The sequence below is a fragment of the Paramormyrops kingsleyae genome, chromosome 4 (assembly GCF_048594095.1).
Source record: "Paramormyrops kingsleyae isolate MSU_618 chromosome 4, PKINGS_0.4, whole genome shotgun sequence".
NCBI classification, from domain to species: Eukaryota; Metazoa; Chordata; class Actinopteri; order Osteoglossiformes; family Mormyridae; genus Paramormyrops; species Paramormyrops kingsleyae.
In genome coordinates, this window is record NC_132800.1 from 29,188,538 (window position 1) to 29,203,817 (window position 15,280).

At 46.6% G+C, this 15,280-nt stretch overlaps 2 protein-coding genes across 4 annotated transcripts in view; both read right to left on the minus strand.

Annotated features, from left to right (window-relative positions):
- The window catches only part of LOC111834002 (uncharacterized), a 46,773-nt gene extending 40,001 nt beyond the window's left edge, over window positions 1-6,772 (minus strand). Inside the window, exons 1-3 of the mRNA XM_023792845.2 lie at window positions 6,739-6,772; window positions 2,755-2,847; window positions 560-741 (exon numbers count right to left, since the gene is read on the minus strand). Coding sequence (XP_023648613.2) covers window positions 560-741; window positions 2,755-2,816 — 244 coding nt within the window. The 5' untranslated portion in view covers window positions 2,817-2,847; window positions 6,739-6,772. The remainder of the gene's footprint in view (window positions 1-559; window positions 742-2,754; window positions 2,848-6,738) is intronic.
- Window positions 6,773-7,426: 654 nt separating this feature from the next.
- mcm6l (MCM6 minichromosome maintenance deficient 6, like) lies at window positions 7,427-15,038 on the minus strand. Of its 3 annotated transcripts, none has more exons than XM_023792841.2 (17): window positions 14,804-15,038; window positions 14,542-14,688; window positions 14,244-14,354; window positions 13,857-14,106; window positions 13,188-13,353; window positions 11,872-12,017; window positions 11,513-11,663; window positions 11,237-11,378; window positions 10,955-11,096; window positions 10,756-10,863; window positions 10,253-10,408; window positions 9,668-9,796; window positions 8,749-8,910; window positions 8,373-8,481; window positions 8,057-8,227; window positions 7,791-7,906; window positions 7,427-7,687 (listed from the first exon to the last, which is right to left on the minus strand). In XM_023792841.2, the coding sequence occupies exons 1-17, from the start codon at window positions 14,896-14,898 to the stop codon at window positions 7,565-7,567; spliced, it is 2,424 nt and encodes an 807-aa protein (XP_023648609.2). In that variant the 5' UTR covers window positions 14,899-15,038; the 3' UTR covers window positions 7,427-7,564. The 3 variants fall into 3 exon arrangements, with proteins under 3 accessions (XP_023648609.2, XP_023648608.2, XP_072567162.1); XM_023792840.2 differs by having other exon boundaries at window positions 7,767-7,906; XM_072711061.1 differs by lacking the exon at window positions 8,749-8,910 and having other exon boundaries at window positions 7,767-7,906.
- Window positions 15,039-15,280: the final 242 nt, after the last annotated feature.

The window sequence follows — 15,280 nt, forward strand, 5'->3', positions numbered from 1 at the left end:
AACAGCAAGGGGTGTCCGGGGAGGGGTATCAACAGCGAGGGGTGTCCGGGGAGGGGTATCAACAGCGAGGGGTGTCCAAGGAGGGGTATCAACAGCAAGGGGTGTCCGGGGAGGGGTATCAACAGCGAGGGGTGTCCGGGGAGGGGTATCAACAGCGAGGGGTGTCCAGGGAGGGGTATCAACAGCAAGGGGTGTCCAGGGAGGGGTATCAACAGCAAGGGGTGTCCGGGGAGGGGTATCAACCTCAAGGGGTGTCTGGGGAGGGATATCCAGAGCAAGGGGTGTCCGGGGAGGGGTTTCAACCACAAGGGGTGTCTGGGGAGGGGTATCAACAGCAAGGGGTGTCCAGGGAGGGGTTTCAACCACAAGGGGTGTCCAGGGAGGTGACCATCAGAGGGTCGCTGGTTCAAATCCTGCGCTAAGCAGAGTGATTTCACCACTAGGCCCTTGCGCACGGCCCTAAACCCCCAGGGGACTCTGGCTGACTGTGCTCTCCCAAAATGCACGCGTCACTTTGGACAAGACTGTCAGCGAAATAAGTCAGTACACAGACACCTACCTTGGAAGAAGCTCTTGACCCGGAGGTAGCTGACACTGAGCCGTAGGACGGACAGCTTGTCCAGCTTGGAGATGACGTCGGGGGGGAAGGGCAGCAGGCCGGCCAGGCGATCCAGCTCGGCGTTCAGCCGGTCGCGGTGCCTCTTCGACGGGTTGGACTTCTGACTTCCTGCTTGCGGCTTCCTGCCGGTAGAAGCAGCGAAAGCCGGTTGGCGACCACAGCCCCTCTTGGCACAATAAGAGCACGTGGTGCTGAGACACGGTCAGGGGCATCCCAGCATCCTCCAGGCTGCGTCCCATCACAGCAGCCAACAGAAGCAGGCCAGACGGTGACCTTTAACATTTCACAGCTGGGAAATTATCCGGAATTTTATGCTATTTTAATTATATGTGGGCACAACCCCATTGTTCCAAACACATCTTTTTAAACAAAAGCCACACATGCCAGCCAATTACGTAGTTGTGAGTTACTTTGAGCACCACTTAGTAATTACTGTAAATGACCTATTTAATAGACCTTAACAGATCAGGTTGCTTCCAGCATGAATGACATGAGTAATTCCCCGTTTAAAGTGGAAAAAAATCATATCCAGCTAGTAATCAGAAAGCTGGCTGGTCCACACTGGATCTAACCAGCCTGATCTGTCCACTGGTGCAAAATGCAACTGTTACGGACGGCATTCAGGGAAGCAGCACAGATTGCCGTGAAGTCGGGGAAATAGGGGTTTAATCGGGGGAAATCACCAAAACACAGGGCAGAAACGCAAGCATGAACGTCAATGACCGGACAGTGGTAAGACAGACTCAGAAGCACTTCATACACAGAATCAATTAACAACAACTAGACACAGCTGAGGACACCAGGATTCCACACGAGGTAGTGAGGGGGCATGGCACACGGGAAGATCGCACAAGCGGGTCACGAGAGCAACTCCTAAACAGCTCCAGTCAGAGAAATACCAGCAGTGAAAATCACTTTGCATCTGTGAGGACCAACAAATAAGCAAAACTTATTCTGAAAGCTGTTTAAAGGGGTGTAACTGCATGCGAAGCAGCTTCCACACCATCCTGACGACGCCACAGAAACCATCAGTCCTCCCAGTGCAGCACCAGTACGGCTCGAACACAGCGGCCCTGATCCTCCAGGGACGGTTTCCCCCAGCTAGCCATAGTGACCCCCCCCCCGTCTTTAAATAAACTGGGAGTGTGACTTTCATTTCCGGGCTCTGGTGTCTGCAGGTCCAACTGTCAGCCCATTTCATCTTTTTGTAGTATCTTCACATGCGAGAGACGGCCACCTAATCGCACACCGTCATTTTATCTAAATAAAATGAGCCATTCAGATGAAGATACTCTAAAATGTCTTAACTCACCATCAGAATACAGCATCTTCTATTTCCACTAAAATGATATAGCTGTGACTTTTCTTCCATTTCTAGAGCCTTGTTAATATTGAACTGATGCTTTTATTTGGAACGCTATAACGTTAAACGTGAAAACAAACAATTACATTACATGCTCCTTGGTGTAAAAAGTGAAACACATTTTATCTGGTTTTCTTACCACTGTTTTCATTTTCCAGTTATTTAGATATTTATTTGCAAATAAAAACAGCCAGTGTCATATATTAAATTACAACATGAAGTCACATCAAGGTATTCAACAGTGAAATACATATCAATTTGAAAATATTTTAGGCATAAGACCATTTTATATTGCAGTTCAGTTAAACAGGCTACCATTGAGTTATCTGCAGTTAGAAACTTTAACTTGTTCAGAATTATGCAAATTTAGTCTACATCTGAAAATGATTACATAAATCACTTTAACATCGTGGATTACACAGGCGAGTGGCACCAAATTTCACCAAAAATTCGAAAATATTTAAGTTATACTTGAAATAAACCTGGTTAATTTATAAAACAAAACTGTGGAATGAGGAGTACTTTTATCCACAAATATAGAACAAAAATATGCACTTACTAAAATGAATTTAAATAATTTATTGAATATCTTGAGAAATGTAGCCGGAGTATCTTTGTTTAGGAATAACTCAATAAATCTTAGGCGATTGAGTTAATTTGATAAAGTTGATGATTTTTTTTTTTAATTGCAGCTGTGTTGATTTGAAATTAATTGTAATGATTGAATCGTTATTTGTAATGATGATATAGGGTAATTTCATGGATACTTAACTGTTTCTGAACCGGCTTGCGTCGCTTGCGGCCGGCGTACATGCAGTCTCCCGGCGGGATCATGCTCTCGCGCTCAGGGGGGGTGACAGGTGCCCTAAAGCCGGTAAATGAGAAATATTTTAACAGGAAAAAAACAAAGTCGGCGGGCCTTTCACACTTTTGTAAAGGCAACAGGCAATACCGTCTAAAAGGAGGACTCAGAGACAGCCATGCTTGTGTCTATTAGCTAAATCACTAGCAAAAAAAAATATATTGAATGCATGAAAATATTAATATCTTAGTCCAATACATTTAAAAAGCATGTGGACTGCGTGTTAACCATTATTTACCAACAGCACCAATAGCAATTTCACAGACGGTACGAATACCGTCATACTGACATGCAGACGTATTAGAATAGTACAGTTAAATCGGCAGTTATAAATATACTACAGACTCCGCATGGCACTTCCCAAAAACATTAGCTATGGATAACGCACGTAACAAAGCACTTACCTAAAAGCTCTATTAATGTTTATCTGTCCCTGTGCACTTTCAATGTTTCAGTGTGAATTTACAGGAATGTTTTTGGTTGGTTAAAATAAAAACTCGAAGTGAGTATTTCTGCTTCGTGTCAGACGGCAGATGTGCTGGATGCTTTATAGCAGCCCGGGTCGCCTCCACTTCCTTGTGTTTCAGGTGGCGGATTCCTCTGAATGACAAGGCGAGCTCTTCGCACGCAACTCGGCCGGCCTCGCAAACGGGGGCGCGCGCACACACACACACACAGAGACACACACCCACAGACACAAACACACACGCGGGGTCGCGATCGAGGGGCGGAATCGCAGGCAACCCCGTCCACTACGAACGCCGGGGGGGGGGGGGGTGCATGGCCGGCATACGTTCTTTGGGGGGGTTATTTGAAGTTTTCCCTACAGTAAACAGAATACACGTGGAATGGCGTTTTACCTTGGAGAGAAATGCGTGCGTTACTATTTAAGTTCCCTTAAAGTCCGATCCACGTATGACATTAGAGTACAAAGGCAGATGGAGTTCCGGATTTCTTTGCTTGGGTTTCCTAGAGCCCATAGCATAATATTTGGTGAAAATGAACCCAAGTTACAGACGAGTCTGCAAGGAAAACAAAGCGATGAAACGTATTGGCACAACTGAAGTAAGTCAGTGTCTTAAGGCATTGAAGCATTATGCAATATGCTGATTAAGGGAAACAAACGGATATTATCACCAATATTGCATAATGAATTGTTACATCTTCAGTAAGGTTGGAGATCGATATCACCATTACACAAGTAATTTTGATTTAATTATTTCGAAATGAGGCTGAATGGGCAATTAGAATAGTAGCGTAAGCAATTTCATAAACATTACGGTTCGCTTTAGCTGGCTGGTACTGATCCAATTCATCTGCCGTTTCAAGTAACGGCAAGTGTAGTTTCGACCCACTATTTGTGCTGTCATCCATAATAATTTCGATGCGATAATTAGTCGGAATATGGGAAAGTGGATGTAGGTACTCGTGAGTACTGGGATTTAGATCCACACCAGTAGGCTACTTACCCTGACCAAGTTAAAACTAACGGCATCTTTAAAAAAATTTGAATGGCTGGCAAGTTCTTTGGTGGGAAACCGCTACAAATTTCATATTAAGAGAATCATTTCTTTGTGATAGGCCTATTTGTCTTCGTGCGGATTTCGCTGACGCCTTTTCCCGCTGTTTGTCTCGGGGTTACATCGTTTCACAAAGGCTATTGTCACCGATCATACTTCACTAAACCTTAAATGGAGGGTAAACATATTGCTTTCACAAATATTAAAAGTTGACCAAGACTTTTTTCCAAGTTAATGCTTGAACAGTAGAGCGCTTAACTACCCTTTAAGCTCATTTTGCCTCATGTTAACACACTATATCGGTACCAAATCTACAACATTATCTAACGTAATTATTTTTATATTTAACGCACTTTGGCTACAAGTACTTCTGTTGCATACACTTAAACATTATAAATAATATTTACCTGTAAACTTCTTCATATGAATTTAGTTTACAATTTATAAGATTAAGAATTTTTAATCGCAGGTTAATAATAACAATTCAACATATTGCAAAATAGAAACACATTTTTACCGAAAAACTTTAAAAATTAAATGTTGTAAAAATGTGTTATATATGTTTTTCTATCGCAAAAACTATTCAGTCACACTTAACATCAGCTATTGAGACATATTAAGACTGTTAACTTAAGTGCATTTACTTTAAAACTGAACTGTTTTGCCAGATTAGTCCATAACTTTCTAAAACCGAAGATCCTGCTTTTTAACAATTTTCAAAAAGTTTCTTAAAAAGTCTTAAAAAGTTTCAGCTGACAAAACAGTTCGGTCTGAAGTGTGAATCAGTAAGAAAGTGACAGTTGCTGAAAAATGATAAAACATATGATGATTTTGCCCTGCAGGTAAATATGTCAAGTAATAATAATAAAAAAATAACTAATTTCTAAAATGCTACAATATTATACTGTACACAGAGCATTTAGTACAATAGGCCTATAACACAGCCAGATATAGTCCGTGTGGTTTTGGAGTATGATAAAATATTTAGGCCATGCCTTGTAAAGAGGAATACTGCTTCATTAGGGACATGCGAATAGATCCGAGGTGTGACTGCATGGAGGAGAGAGGGGTCTCCTTTATAGCATTGGAAGGAACCATCGGCCCACTGGCAATGCAGAACAATCCAGAACAATGCCCAGTGACACCACTTCATGGCACACGGACCCGATGTGCGGATTTCTTTTTTGCCAAATCTAATTACTGCAGTAATTCAGTTTCTTTCATGGGGCTTACTTACCGAAGGCACTTATCAGAAATATACTGGTGAAAAAAACTGCGAACTAAATTCACTGATACTTAATATATTTTTGTATAAAACCAAGGAGCTGGAAAGCAGAAGCATCCTTAGGAAGTGATTTTTCTCCCTGCTCGGCGCTGCTGGAATTCAGTGCAAATACTTCATTCAGGTTATTGCATCACTCGTGTGGAAAACGACGTGACGATTACTTGGGCTGTGTGACTCCTGACGGACAGGACGGGACCGGTATTAACACTCCGTTCAGATATCTTCAGCGGGCGATTGGAGCTCTGATACGTCAAAAGGGTTCTGTCCGCCCGCCGAACCCAGATAATTGACAGCCGGCCAGACGGGGTATGTAACCTACCAGGACCGCACATCCAGCAGGTAGGAAAGGAAGTCAGGAATCCACGTGTTTATAGATAACACATCCGAGGATCCGTTCACTGAGTGGCCGGGAAATGCCAGCACGTCCTCACTACACACGAATGGGGGTTATTTTAATACTCGCTGCACGAGGCTCCCTGCAAAGGCCAGGGCACCGGCCGGGTGCTTCGCGGACAGAGCGCCGGTCCGTGCCAGGGCACCGGCCGGATGCTTAGCGGACAGAGCGCCAGTCCGTGTCAGGGCACCGGCCAGGTGCTTCGCGGACAGAGCGCCAGTCCGTGCCAGGGCACCGGCCGGGTGCTTAGAGGACAAAGCGCCGGTCAGTCCCAGGAAGAAGGTCCGAACATGGGATTAAATGGCAAGCCGATGACTCACTCGGGGGCGGACAGCACATCCTGCGTGACTCATGTTTTCTGTTTTGGCCGTAGTTTTAGTGGTAGCAATATTTCTCAAAATAAGCAGAAAATAAACCCAAACAAAGGCTGTGTTTAGATTTCATTATTAAGCAGCACAACAATTCCTAGAGAATCGCGTTGATATTACTGACTGAGCTTTGTTATGAAGCAATCAGAGAAAGTGAAACACATGATTACAGGATGTAGGCCTATTAACAGGTCGGAATAATGTGCCAAGTCGCATTTCAGGCTCCCCTCCTTTTTGACATTCATATTTAACCGTATATTTAGTACCTTACTTAAAAACAACGTGAACACAGGACCTATATACAGCTTGGGACATTACGTTACTCACACCTCCGTAGAAGAGGTCCGATATAAATTGAGTTTCTGTGGTACAACCAAGCAAACCAGGAAGTAAATGAACAAAAAGCAATTTTCTACACAAATTTTTAATATGTCAACGAATACTAATCATACACCAATACAAGGCCATAGCCATGGTGTAAACACTGGGGGCCCAAGGCCGTAATTATATATTTGGCAGGGGGGGGGGGTATTGTGAGCACATCTAAATATTCAATATGTAATTACGGCCTTATACTAATAGTTATGCAATAAAACTAAAAGTACTTTACGCATCGGCAACACAGTACTATCATAGGCTCAAGCTGCCATCTAGTGGACGCCAGAGAAGCTGTTTCAGCTGTCGGAACAGCCTACGTGTCCAAAACACACAAAACCTGAGAACACAAAAAACTAAACAGTAAAACAATAAATAGCAAATCACTGTATACATCATACGCCAATTAATAATACAGGCGAAAATCACGACCTAGAGCAGTTACCCTCGGCGGCGCGTGCAGCGAGGCGAGAGCGGCATCGATTCCTTAGGCAGGTTATTCTCACGCTTCCTTGGTTTACAGGGAAATCGGCTCCATAACGCCGACTGCTAAATATGAGGCAGTAAGTAAACTTTTTAAAGCCCTTTCCAAAGTGCAGTGTAACGCATACAAAACCCAAAGAAACACAGACACGCCGGGTATGCAAAAATACATTTATTGTGCTACTACCCCAGACATAGATATTTAGCATTTAATAGAGAATCTTCAACCAGCACAGCTGCCACCTGCATGTAGGACTCTAGTCTACTTATGCACATCATAGATTTACGTCTGCAGTTAGTCTTCAAGCACGTAATTAGGATTGACGACTAAGAGAGGGTCCTCTTCTATGACGGGCTCCTCGCCCCCCTTGTCCATCTTCTTCAGCCCCGTCTTTGTCAGCTCTATGATGATGTGGTCCTGATGGGGATGGAGGGAATGGAGACACCGCGATGGGAACAGAAAGGCCCAGTTCGCCGTTTGGCCGAGCCGCACTTACATAGTGAACGAGCCGGTGAATGACCTTCTCCGCCAGGTTCTTCTTGGCGATGAGCTCGGACTCGGACTCGATCTCGCCCTCCATCTCCTTCAGGTACCAGTTGACCAGCTCGCTCCTCTTCAGGGAGGACTCCTCATTAACTGAAAAGGACCATTTCCAACTCCGTACCGACGCTGAAGCATTTGCGGACATTTTATCATCATCATGCTAACATGTGGCTCTGCTGTACGGCTGGTGGGACCCTCAGTGCCCCCCCCCACGGGCCCCCGTCACCTCCTGGGGACACTCACGCTCCTCCATCCTCTGCATGTGCAGCACCAGCAGGTTGGAGACCTTCTTGTAGTCTGCGAAGGACATCCTGAGGGCGGGCTTGGGAACGCCGGCCTTCCGGAGCTCGTCGGGTCGGGCCGGTGCCGGGACTGTGGCCGGTCTCACATCCTCCTCTTCCATGTCATTCTGATCTGAGGGGAGCAGAGACGCCCATCAGTGGGACCAAAGAGCCCGGTACACGGTGCAGACCACCTCAAAATCACGGCATCATGGATGGGACTGAGGCTGTAACAGATTGGACGCCCGGCGCCCACACAGACGCGGGAAGACGCTCACCGCTCTCATCCGCTTCCGGCTCCTGATCGAAGTTGACATCGGGGGAATCCACACGGATGATGGATTTATTTAAGAGCCTAAAAGCCTCCTTCACATGCTTGGGTTGCACCTTGCAGGGACGAGAAACGCATGTAAGAGCAGAACTGTAGATGTACCTTTATAAACTGCAGTTACATTTATAGTTATGTATAAAGCTATAATTCTATATAATGTTAAAATGAACAGACCAGACCCAGTCACTGCTGAGAATTCTTGTATGAAAACCACTTAAACCACTGTTAATTAAGGCACTCGCAGATTATATTATACTATAATAATACACACACACCCCATGTGTCCCAGGCAGAGAGCGCCCCCCTGTGGTCACAGCCCTAACCTCGTCAGAGCAGTACATGCGGGCCATGGCCTCAGACAGCCGCAACATGCTCTCCAGCTGCCGGACGGTGATGCGCCAGGCCGACTTGGTGGCGCCGCTGCTGTCTCTCTGCCGAAGGCGCTTATACTGATCCACCACGAACTCCTCCGCCTCCCTGGTGATCTGGGCCCGCAGTGCCAGCCGGCACAGACAGGGGGAGCCAGAGCCCAGGACACGGCATCAGCTAGAAGCTCTACCACATGCAATGTCGCCAAACCCATGCTTTCAAGTTTTTATTTGGCAAAAGGCTACTGTGCAGACCACCCACAATGCATAGGGGCACAGGAAGTTCCTCAAATAAGATCTTATAGGTCTCCAGCACAACTGACTTCACATAAGATTGGTGATGATTCATCCATCCATCCATCCATCATTCCTCATCTACCGACCATCAGAAAGCATGAGTTGAGTCAGAATATTGATGCAAAGGTCCACTTATTGACGGTCACTGCCAGTTTCAGCTTGTTTAGAAAAGCATGCAGAGCTGAATCAAATTCTTTTATAACTTCAAATAAATAACAAGCACAAAATATCAAATAAGCAGCACAGGATCCTGTACAGGGTAAGCAACTGCAAGACGCTGGAACGGAATGGGAGGTACTGCAGTTAAAATGGCCTCTTCTGCTTAATGCCTGCATCACTGCAGGGGGATCCGGCATAAAACACGCCGCTCTCTGCACAGGAACGCGGTATTTTGTCCATCCCGTCATTCCTTCCCCACAGCAGCGATTTGTAATTTACAAAAAGCAAAACGACCATAATAATAGGTAAAGCTGGAAAATGACAGGATGGTTTGTGGCTTTGAAGTCAAGGTAACATGATGATCACTGTAAGCAAGACGGCACTGTAAGCAAGACGGCGGAGAGCCCGACTCGCTCACCTTGGGCTGGAACTGGCGAGCGAAGAGAATGTACCTCTGTATCTCGTCAGGGCTGTAAACCCTCTCCACAGACTCAATGTTCCTGGAGTGCAGGTCGACGATGCGCCGTGCGATCGCGTAATCTGTAACCTGAGCCACAGAGCTGACATTTTACTACTAGTCAAGCTAATGTTGCGCTAAGTGCATAGAGCAAATTACACTTACACAGCCTACCTGGTTAAACTCTAGCCACAAAATAATGAGTCTGAACGCAATTATTTTGACCAGCTGTGACCAGACAGCAGCCTCAACACAAGTCAAAAATGTTATGTGGAATCAGGAAATCTTAGATATGAGGCGGAAATTAAGCCAAAGTTATGCGGTAGACACAGTATCACGGCCGTTAGCGAAGAAGCAAATCAAGGATACAAGATCTGAGAAAAAAACTGATGCGCTACTCTCACTATTCATGGTTTAGAATATTTCCCAAGTCTATATTCCGCGATTTCTACACTTCGCATTTATAATTATATTTTTAAGATGTTACTGCACATCTTGATAGACTGAGTTAAACTGAAGAGAGCACTGCTTTCAGATGGCACGCACCTCATTGCACTCATCCACCAGAATAAAGAAGAGGTCGAATCTCGACATGATGGGGGCGGACATGTTCACGTTCTGCTTCAGAGACTTTGATCTGTTGTACCGGCCATCGATCGGGTTCGCAGCTGCCAAGATCGACGTCCTCGCGTTCAGCGTCGCCTGCAGACAGTCGCCGTAAAGCCATTAGTCTCTGCCCGAGGTGCCTTCAACAGGCGTGATTCCAAACCTCCAAAAACAGCCATAAACAGACATATATCGCCTATTGACAAAGAGGCAACGAGCTACAGGTAAAACAACCTCCACTTAAGTGAATGAAACCAATGGAGTTGGATATAAACACCAAACCAAGCCAGCAGTGAATGGATTGGAAACATTCAATTACCAGACTGCTGACTTTAGCAGGAAAACCTGCTCTGCACATGTACGGGGACCAGCAGCCTGGACATACTTGTTTTAGGAGGAACACTAAACATCCGCGTCAGGTTTCACTGCGAAGGCCCCCCTACCTTGACCCCCGCCTTGGTGATTGAGATGGTCTGCTGCTCCATGGCTTCATGAATGGCCACCTGGTCTTTGAGATCCATCTTGTCGAACTCATCGATGCAGCAGACGCCCTGTGAAGGACACGGGCCTGTAGTAAAGCTGGCGTGAGTAACCACGGTAACCAGGGAGCCCCCCCCCCATCCCCCCCGGTCGTGCTCTTACATTGTCGGCCAGCATGAGGGCGCCAGCCTCGATGACGAACTCATGGGACTCCTCGTCTTTCACCACCGCGGCCGTGAGCCCGGCGGCGCTGCTAGCCTTCCCGCTGGTGTAGACGGCCCGGGGGGCGAAGTCCTCCACATGTCTGCAGGAGGAGGATATACTGTATGGAGGACACTGACTACTGAAATCGCCAGGAAGGACTGAACTGACTTTGCCGAGCTAGACAACACGATAAAACCATAAAGGTTTACGGGCCGGTTACAGGGTCGGGCCGGTGCTCACTTGAGGAACTGACTCTTGGACGTGCTGGGATCTCCTACGATGCACACGTTGATGTCCCCTCGTAGGGACGTCCCCTCCATGGTTGTCTTGGCAACGCCACCAAACAGCATGAGTAATATTCCCCTTTTAATTTCATCATTTCCTGCAATCAAACACCATGAGAAGCTGACTAAGGTGCCACCAAGGTGAAGACTAACGGGTGGATTATATAATCAGTATCAGACGTGTTTAGGTTACGGGCAGCGACTCTCTTACAGAAGCACGGCCCCAGCTCACCATGGATGGTGGGGAACAGACTGGTGCACAGGTTGTGGTAGAGGTTCTTGTCTTGGCTCATCTCAAAGACCTTCTCCCACTCCTGGACAGTCATCTGGTTCTTGACGCTTTCAGCCGTCTGGTCCTCCTGACGGAGCTCTTTCCCGCCAAACTAGGAAACGGCCATTAATCCTTCCAGCAGCGAACGACACACTTTCACTGCTTAAAAAGAATTCCAATGTACTTGTACTGACCTGTACCTGTGTAAATGCCAATAAAGATCTACCTACCTACCTACTAGATACTTCAGGGCTTAAACTTCCTGCATGAGTATTATTATTCCCCTCCTCGTCATCACTACAGCCCCCCCCTCCGCTCACCCGGGGGTTGGTGGGAGCCACGTGACACGCCAGGAAGGCCAGCCGGTAGGAAAGATCTCGCACACCCAAGGCCTTCAAGCCCTGGACGCCATCGGCCTCAAAGCCCTCCTTGCCGGTGACCCGGCTGCTGGTCTCGGCCCGAGTGCCTAGGAGTGCGGAAAGAAGGTCAGTCAGCGGCAAGCCATGGTGCCCCCATTCCCCCAGCCTCCCGCGGCGCCGCCATTCCCTCAGCCTCCCCATCACTTACAATTATGTATAATCAAACAGAACGTCGCCTTGAGCATGTTAGGGAAGGGGCTCTTAGGCTCTCTGATAAACTATACAACAAACCTCCCTACGCCTACTCCAGCGGTAACCCGTCTGGGTATTAAAGGACCACTACACATTGGTACAAGCACTTCAGGACTTAAACTAACTAGCTAAGCTGGGCTCAGCACAGACACACAGACAGAGGTGACACCCTCCCTGCCACACTAAAAACACTAACAAAATCACATCCTCATACAAGCAACACCAAGACAAACTGACTCAAACAGAACATGATTCAGTGAGCTGAAGGAAAAATAAAGGAAAACAAATTTAAGCCACTACACAAACAAATGTTAACAGAAATAATAAAGGAAAAGAGACCCAAGACGTTTTGAAAGGCATGATCACTCATACTGATGAGGAAACCACTATTCGTAAAATATTCTCAGACGGAGGCCAGTAACCAACTGGCACTTTGCTGTACATGCAGGGGCTGCGGAAAACAGCTAGTCAGCATTCAGAGCAAAGACTGCAGTGTAAATGCAGTGTGGGTACAGAACTCATTCCTTCCTCATTTACTATATGCCTCAGTTGAAATATTGGACTTGAAACTGAGAAAGAATAGCATCAGTGATCAATGTTACCCTCCGACTCTGCTGATAGACCAAACGAAACGATCATATTAACAATGATGTGAGCACATCAATAGAGGACCTGACGACGCGTGATGGTTAGAAAGTAAATCAGCCCCGAGGCTGCAGTGAAACACTGACGTAGCGGCGGCATTTTAACTTACGGCAAATTCATTTTTTTAGGGTCGATCCTTAAACCAATAACAGCACAAATATTTTTTACAGGAAATACTGTTTAAACTGTATGTAAATGTAATATTCTAAGCCTCATAAGTCAACACACACGATGTTGACGTACGTGAGTTTCACCCCAAACTCAAGCAAACATTTTCAGTCTAAAGGTCTAGTATGGAACCTGAACATTAATATTCAAGCCCCCGCCTGTGATCTGAACCTGAAATGAGGGTAAATGCACGGGGCTCTCCGACGAGATACCTGCGACTGCCAGGGCCGACACGTCGGGCACCACGATGAGCGTGCCGGTGAAGTCGCAGCGGTCGCCGGCCTGCGCCGCCTCCACGGCCTCGGCGCGCAGGATGACCTCCACGCTGCGGGGGATGGACCCGCGCGGCAGCTCCGCCTGCGTCTCCTGGATCCGCACCTTGCGGGGACACGACGTACAGCAAGCGGCGTGACGGAGACAAAGCTAAACGAAAGCAGTCTTAGGACTATTCATTATTCTGTCCGCAGAATTTAAGTGTGACATTAAGTGCATTTTTGGAAATGACTGCTAATTTACAATCATCATAAACCTCCGCGCTGCCGTCTTATCAATTTGTAATGTTCTTCCTAAAGGGCAATATTAAAATACAGCATGAACCATGAGTATGTGTGTTTATTGACAGGCAAGTCCTCCTCATTAGCAAGCCAGGACAGTCTGACATAGTGGATGCAATTTTCCTTCATCTCCCAAAGAAGCACTCAAAGATCAAACAGTAAAATACATTGTAAATCATTGCTATCTCAGCCAGTTCATCTTTATTGCTTGTCTTTCCCCAGCACGAATTCCCATTTTAATAAACAGCAAATATCTGCGGGGTGTTAGAAAAGTCCGTTAGAAGCTGTATACCGTAATACCCGTATACGGTTTGCTCCTCAGCTCACCTTCTGAAAGTCCACAAAGCGGGACCTGTCGGTGTCCAGCATGAAGCGGCGCCGGTTCGCGCACACCGGGTTCCTGCAGATGGCCGGCTGGGTGTATCTGAACTGCTGCTCCACGTCCTTGACGACGGACTGGCAGTCGAGGCAGAGGAAGGTGCCGCTGACCAGCTCGGGGTGCACGGGGTGAGTGCGGACCACCTGGCCGCTGATGCGCAGCAGGGCGCCGATGCGGGCTGCGGACAGCTCCCGGATCCTGGCGGGGCACCATTATTACACAGTAAAAGGCTGCAATCAGAACGACATGTACAACTTTCTCATTGCTGCATCTCTTAAATCATATAATTACTACGCGAAAAAGGTTCAAACTGAAATGTGCATCGGACACGTTACTTGTGCCTGGTGGGGAAATCGGAAAAGGCCACGTAGAACTCTTTGGACTGGGGGATGTTGCCGTGGTCGCGGGCGAAGTGGCGCACAGCCCGGCAGAGGTAGGGGTACACCCTGCAAGACACCGCATATTACCAGGTACCAAGCCAGAGCATCGAATGATCATCTCACACAAGACGACACGGCGTGACAAACCCGGCATTTATAAACACGCGGTTAATGCAGCAAACATTATTTTAAGAGAAGCTGTCGCAGCAGAAGGAACATGTGACGCTGACGTTAATATTATGAGTTTTGGTACCGGTAGTATTCCTCCTGGATCGTAGTAGCGAGCTGTTGGTTGTACTGCTCTATGTTGGTGAAGCTCACGGCCAGGGTGTTCCTTTCTGGTCGGATTAATTCCTCCGCGTCGGGTAAGTATAATATGTCCCCGTTCTGGTTCTGAAATCTGTTTATAAGCACAGAAACTGATCATGCATTTTACAAAACAACCATGGAAGATCGTCTGCAAAGTTTATATTGATCCTATGTGTGCAATCAAACGCAACGATTATTCAACGTACTCCTCCAGAAACTCCACGAATAACTTCTGGCACTTCTCAGAAAGGTCATCCTTCACTTGCACCCCCGCAGAAGCGGTTTCGGCCGCGGGATCCATTCGGAAACGCAATAAATAAGATGCCGGGGTAAGAAACAAACGCGGGGCCGCCGCCTTATCTGATCTGGGCTCCCCCAAGCAGAAGGCCGCAATGACCCCGGAAATATAACGCTGACCAGCGGCGACCTGTGGAACACGCTTCCAAAAGCTTCATAAACTAGATCTCGGCCTTATTCATTGGCTATAAGGTTGTGATTTTAAAATAAATTCTAAACAGTGTAATGAGAAACTTAAACGCCATAATGCTATTGAAATGTTTTTAACAATTGCTTGGTTTAATTTCCTTTGATGTGCACTTAACAGAAGTTTTACCCCTTTAAAATGAATTTGTAAGGACAATAAAAATGTAACAAATATTTCTCAGAAAATTATGCATAGTATG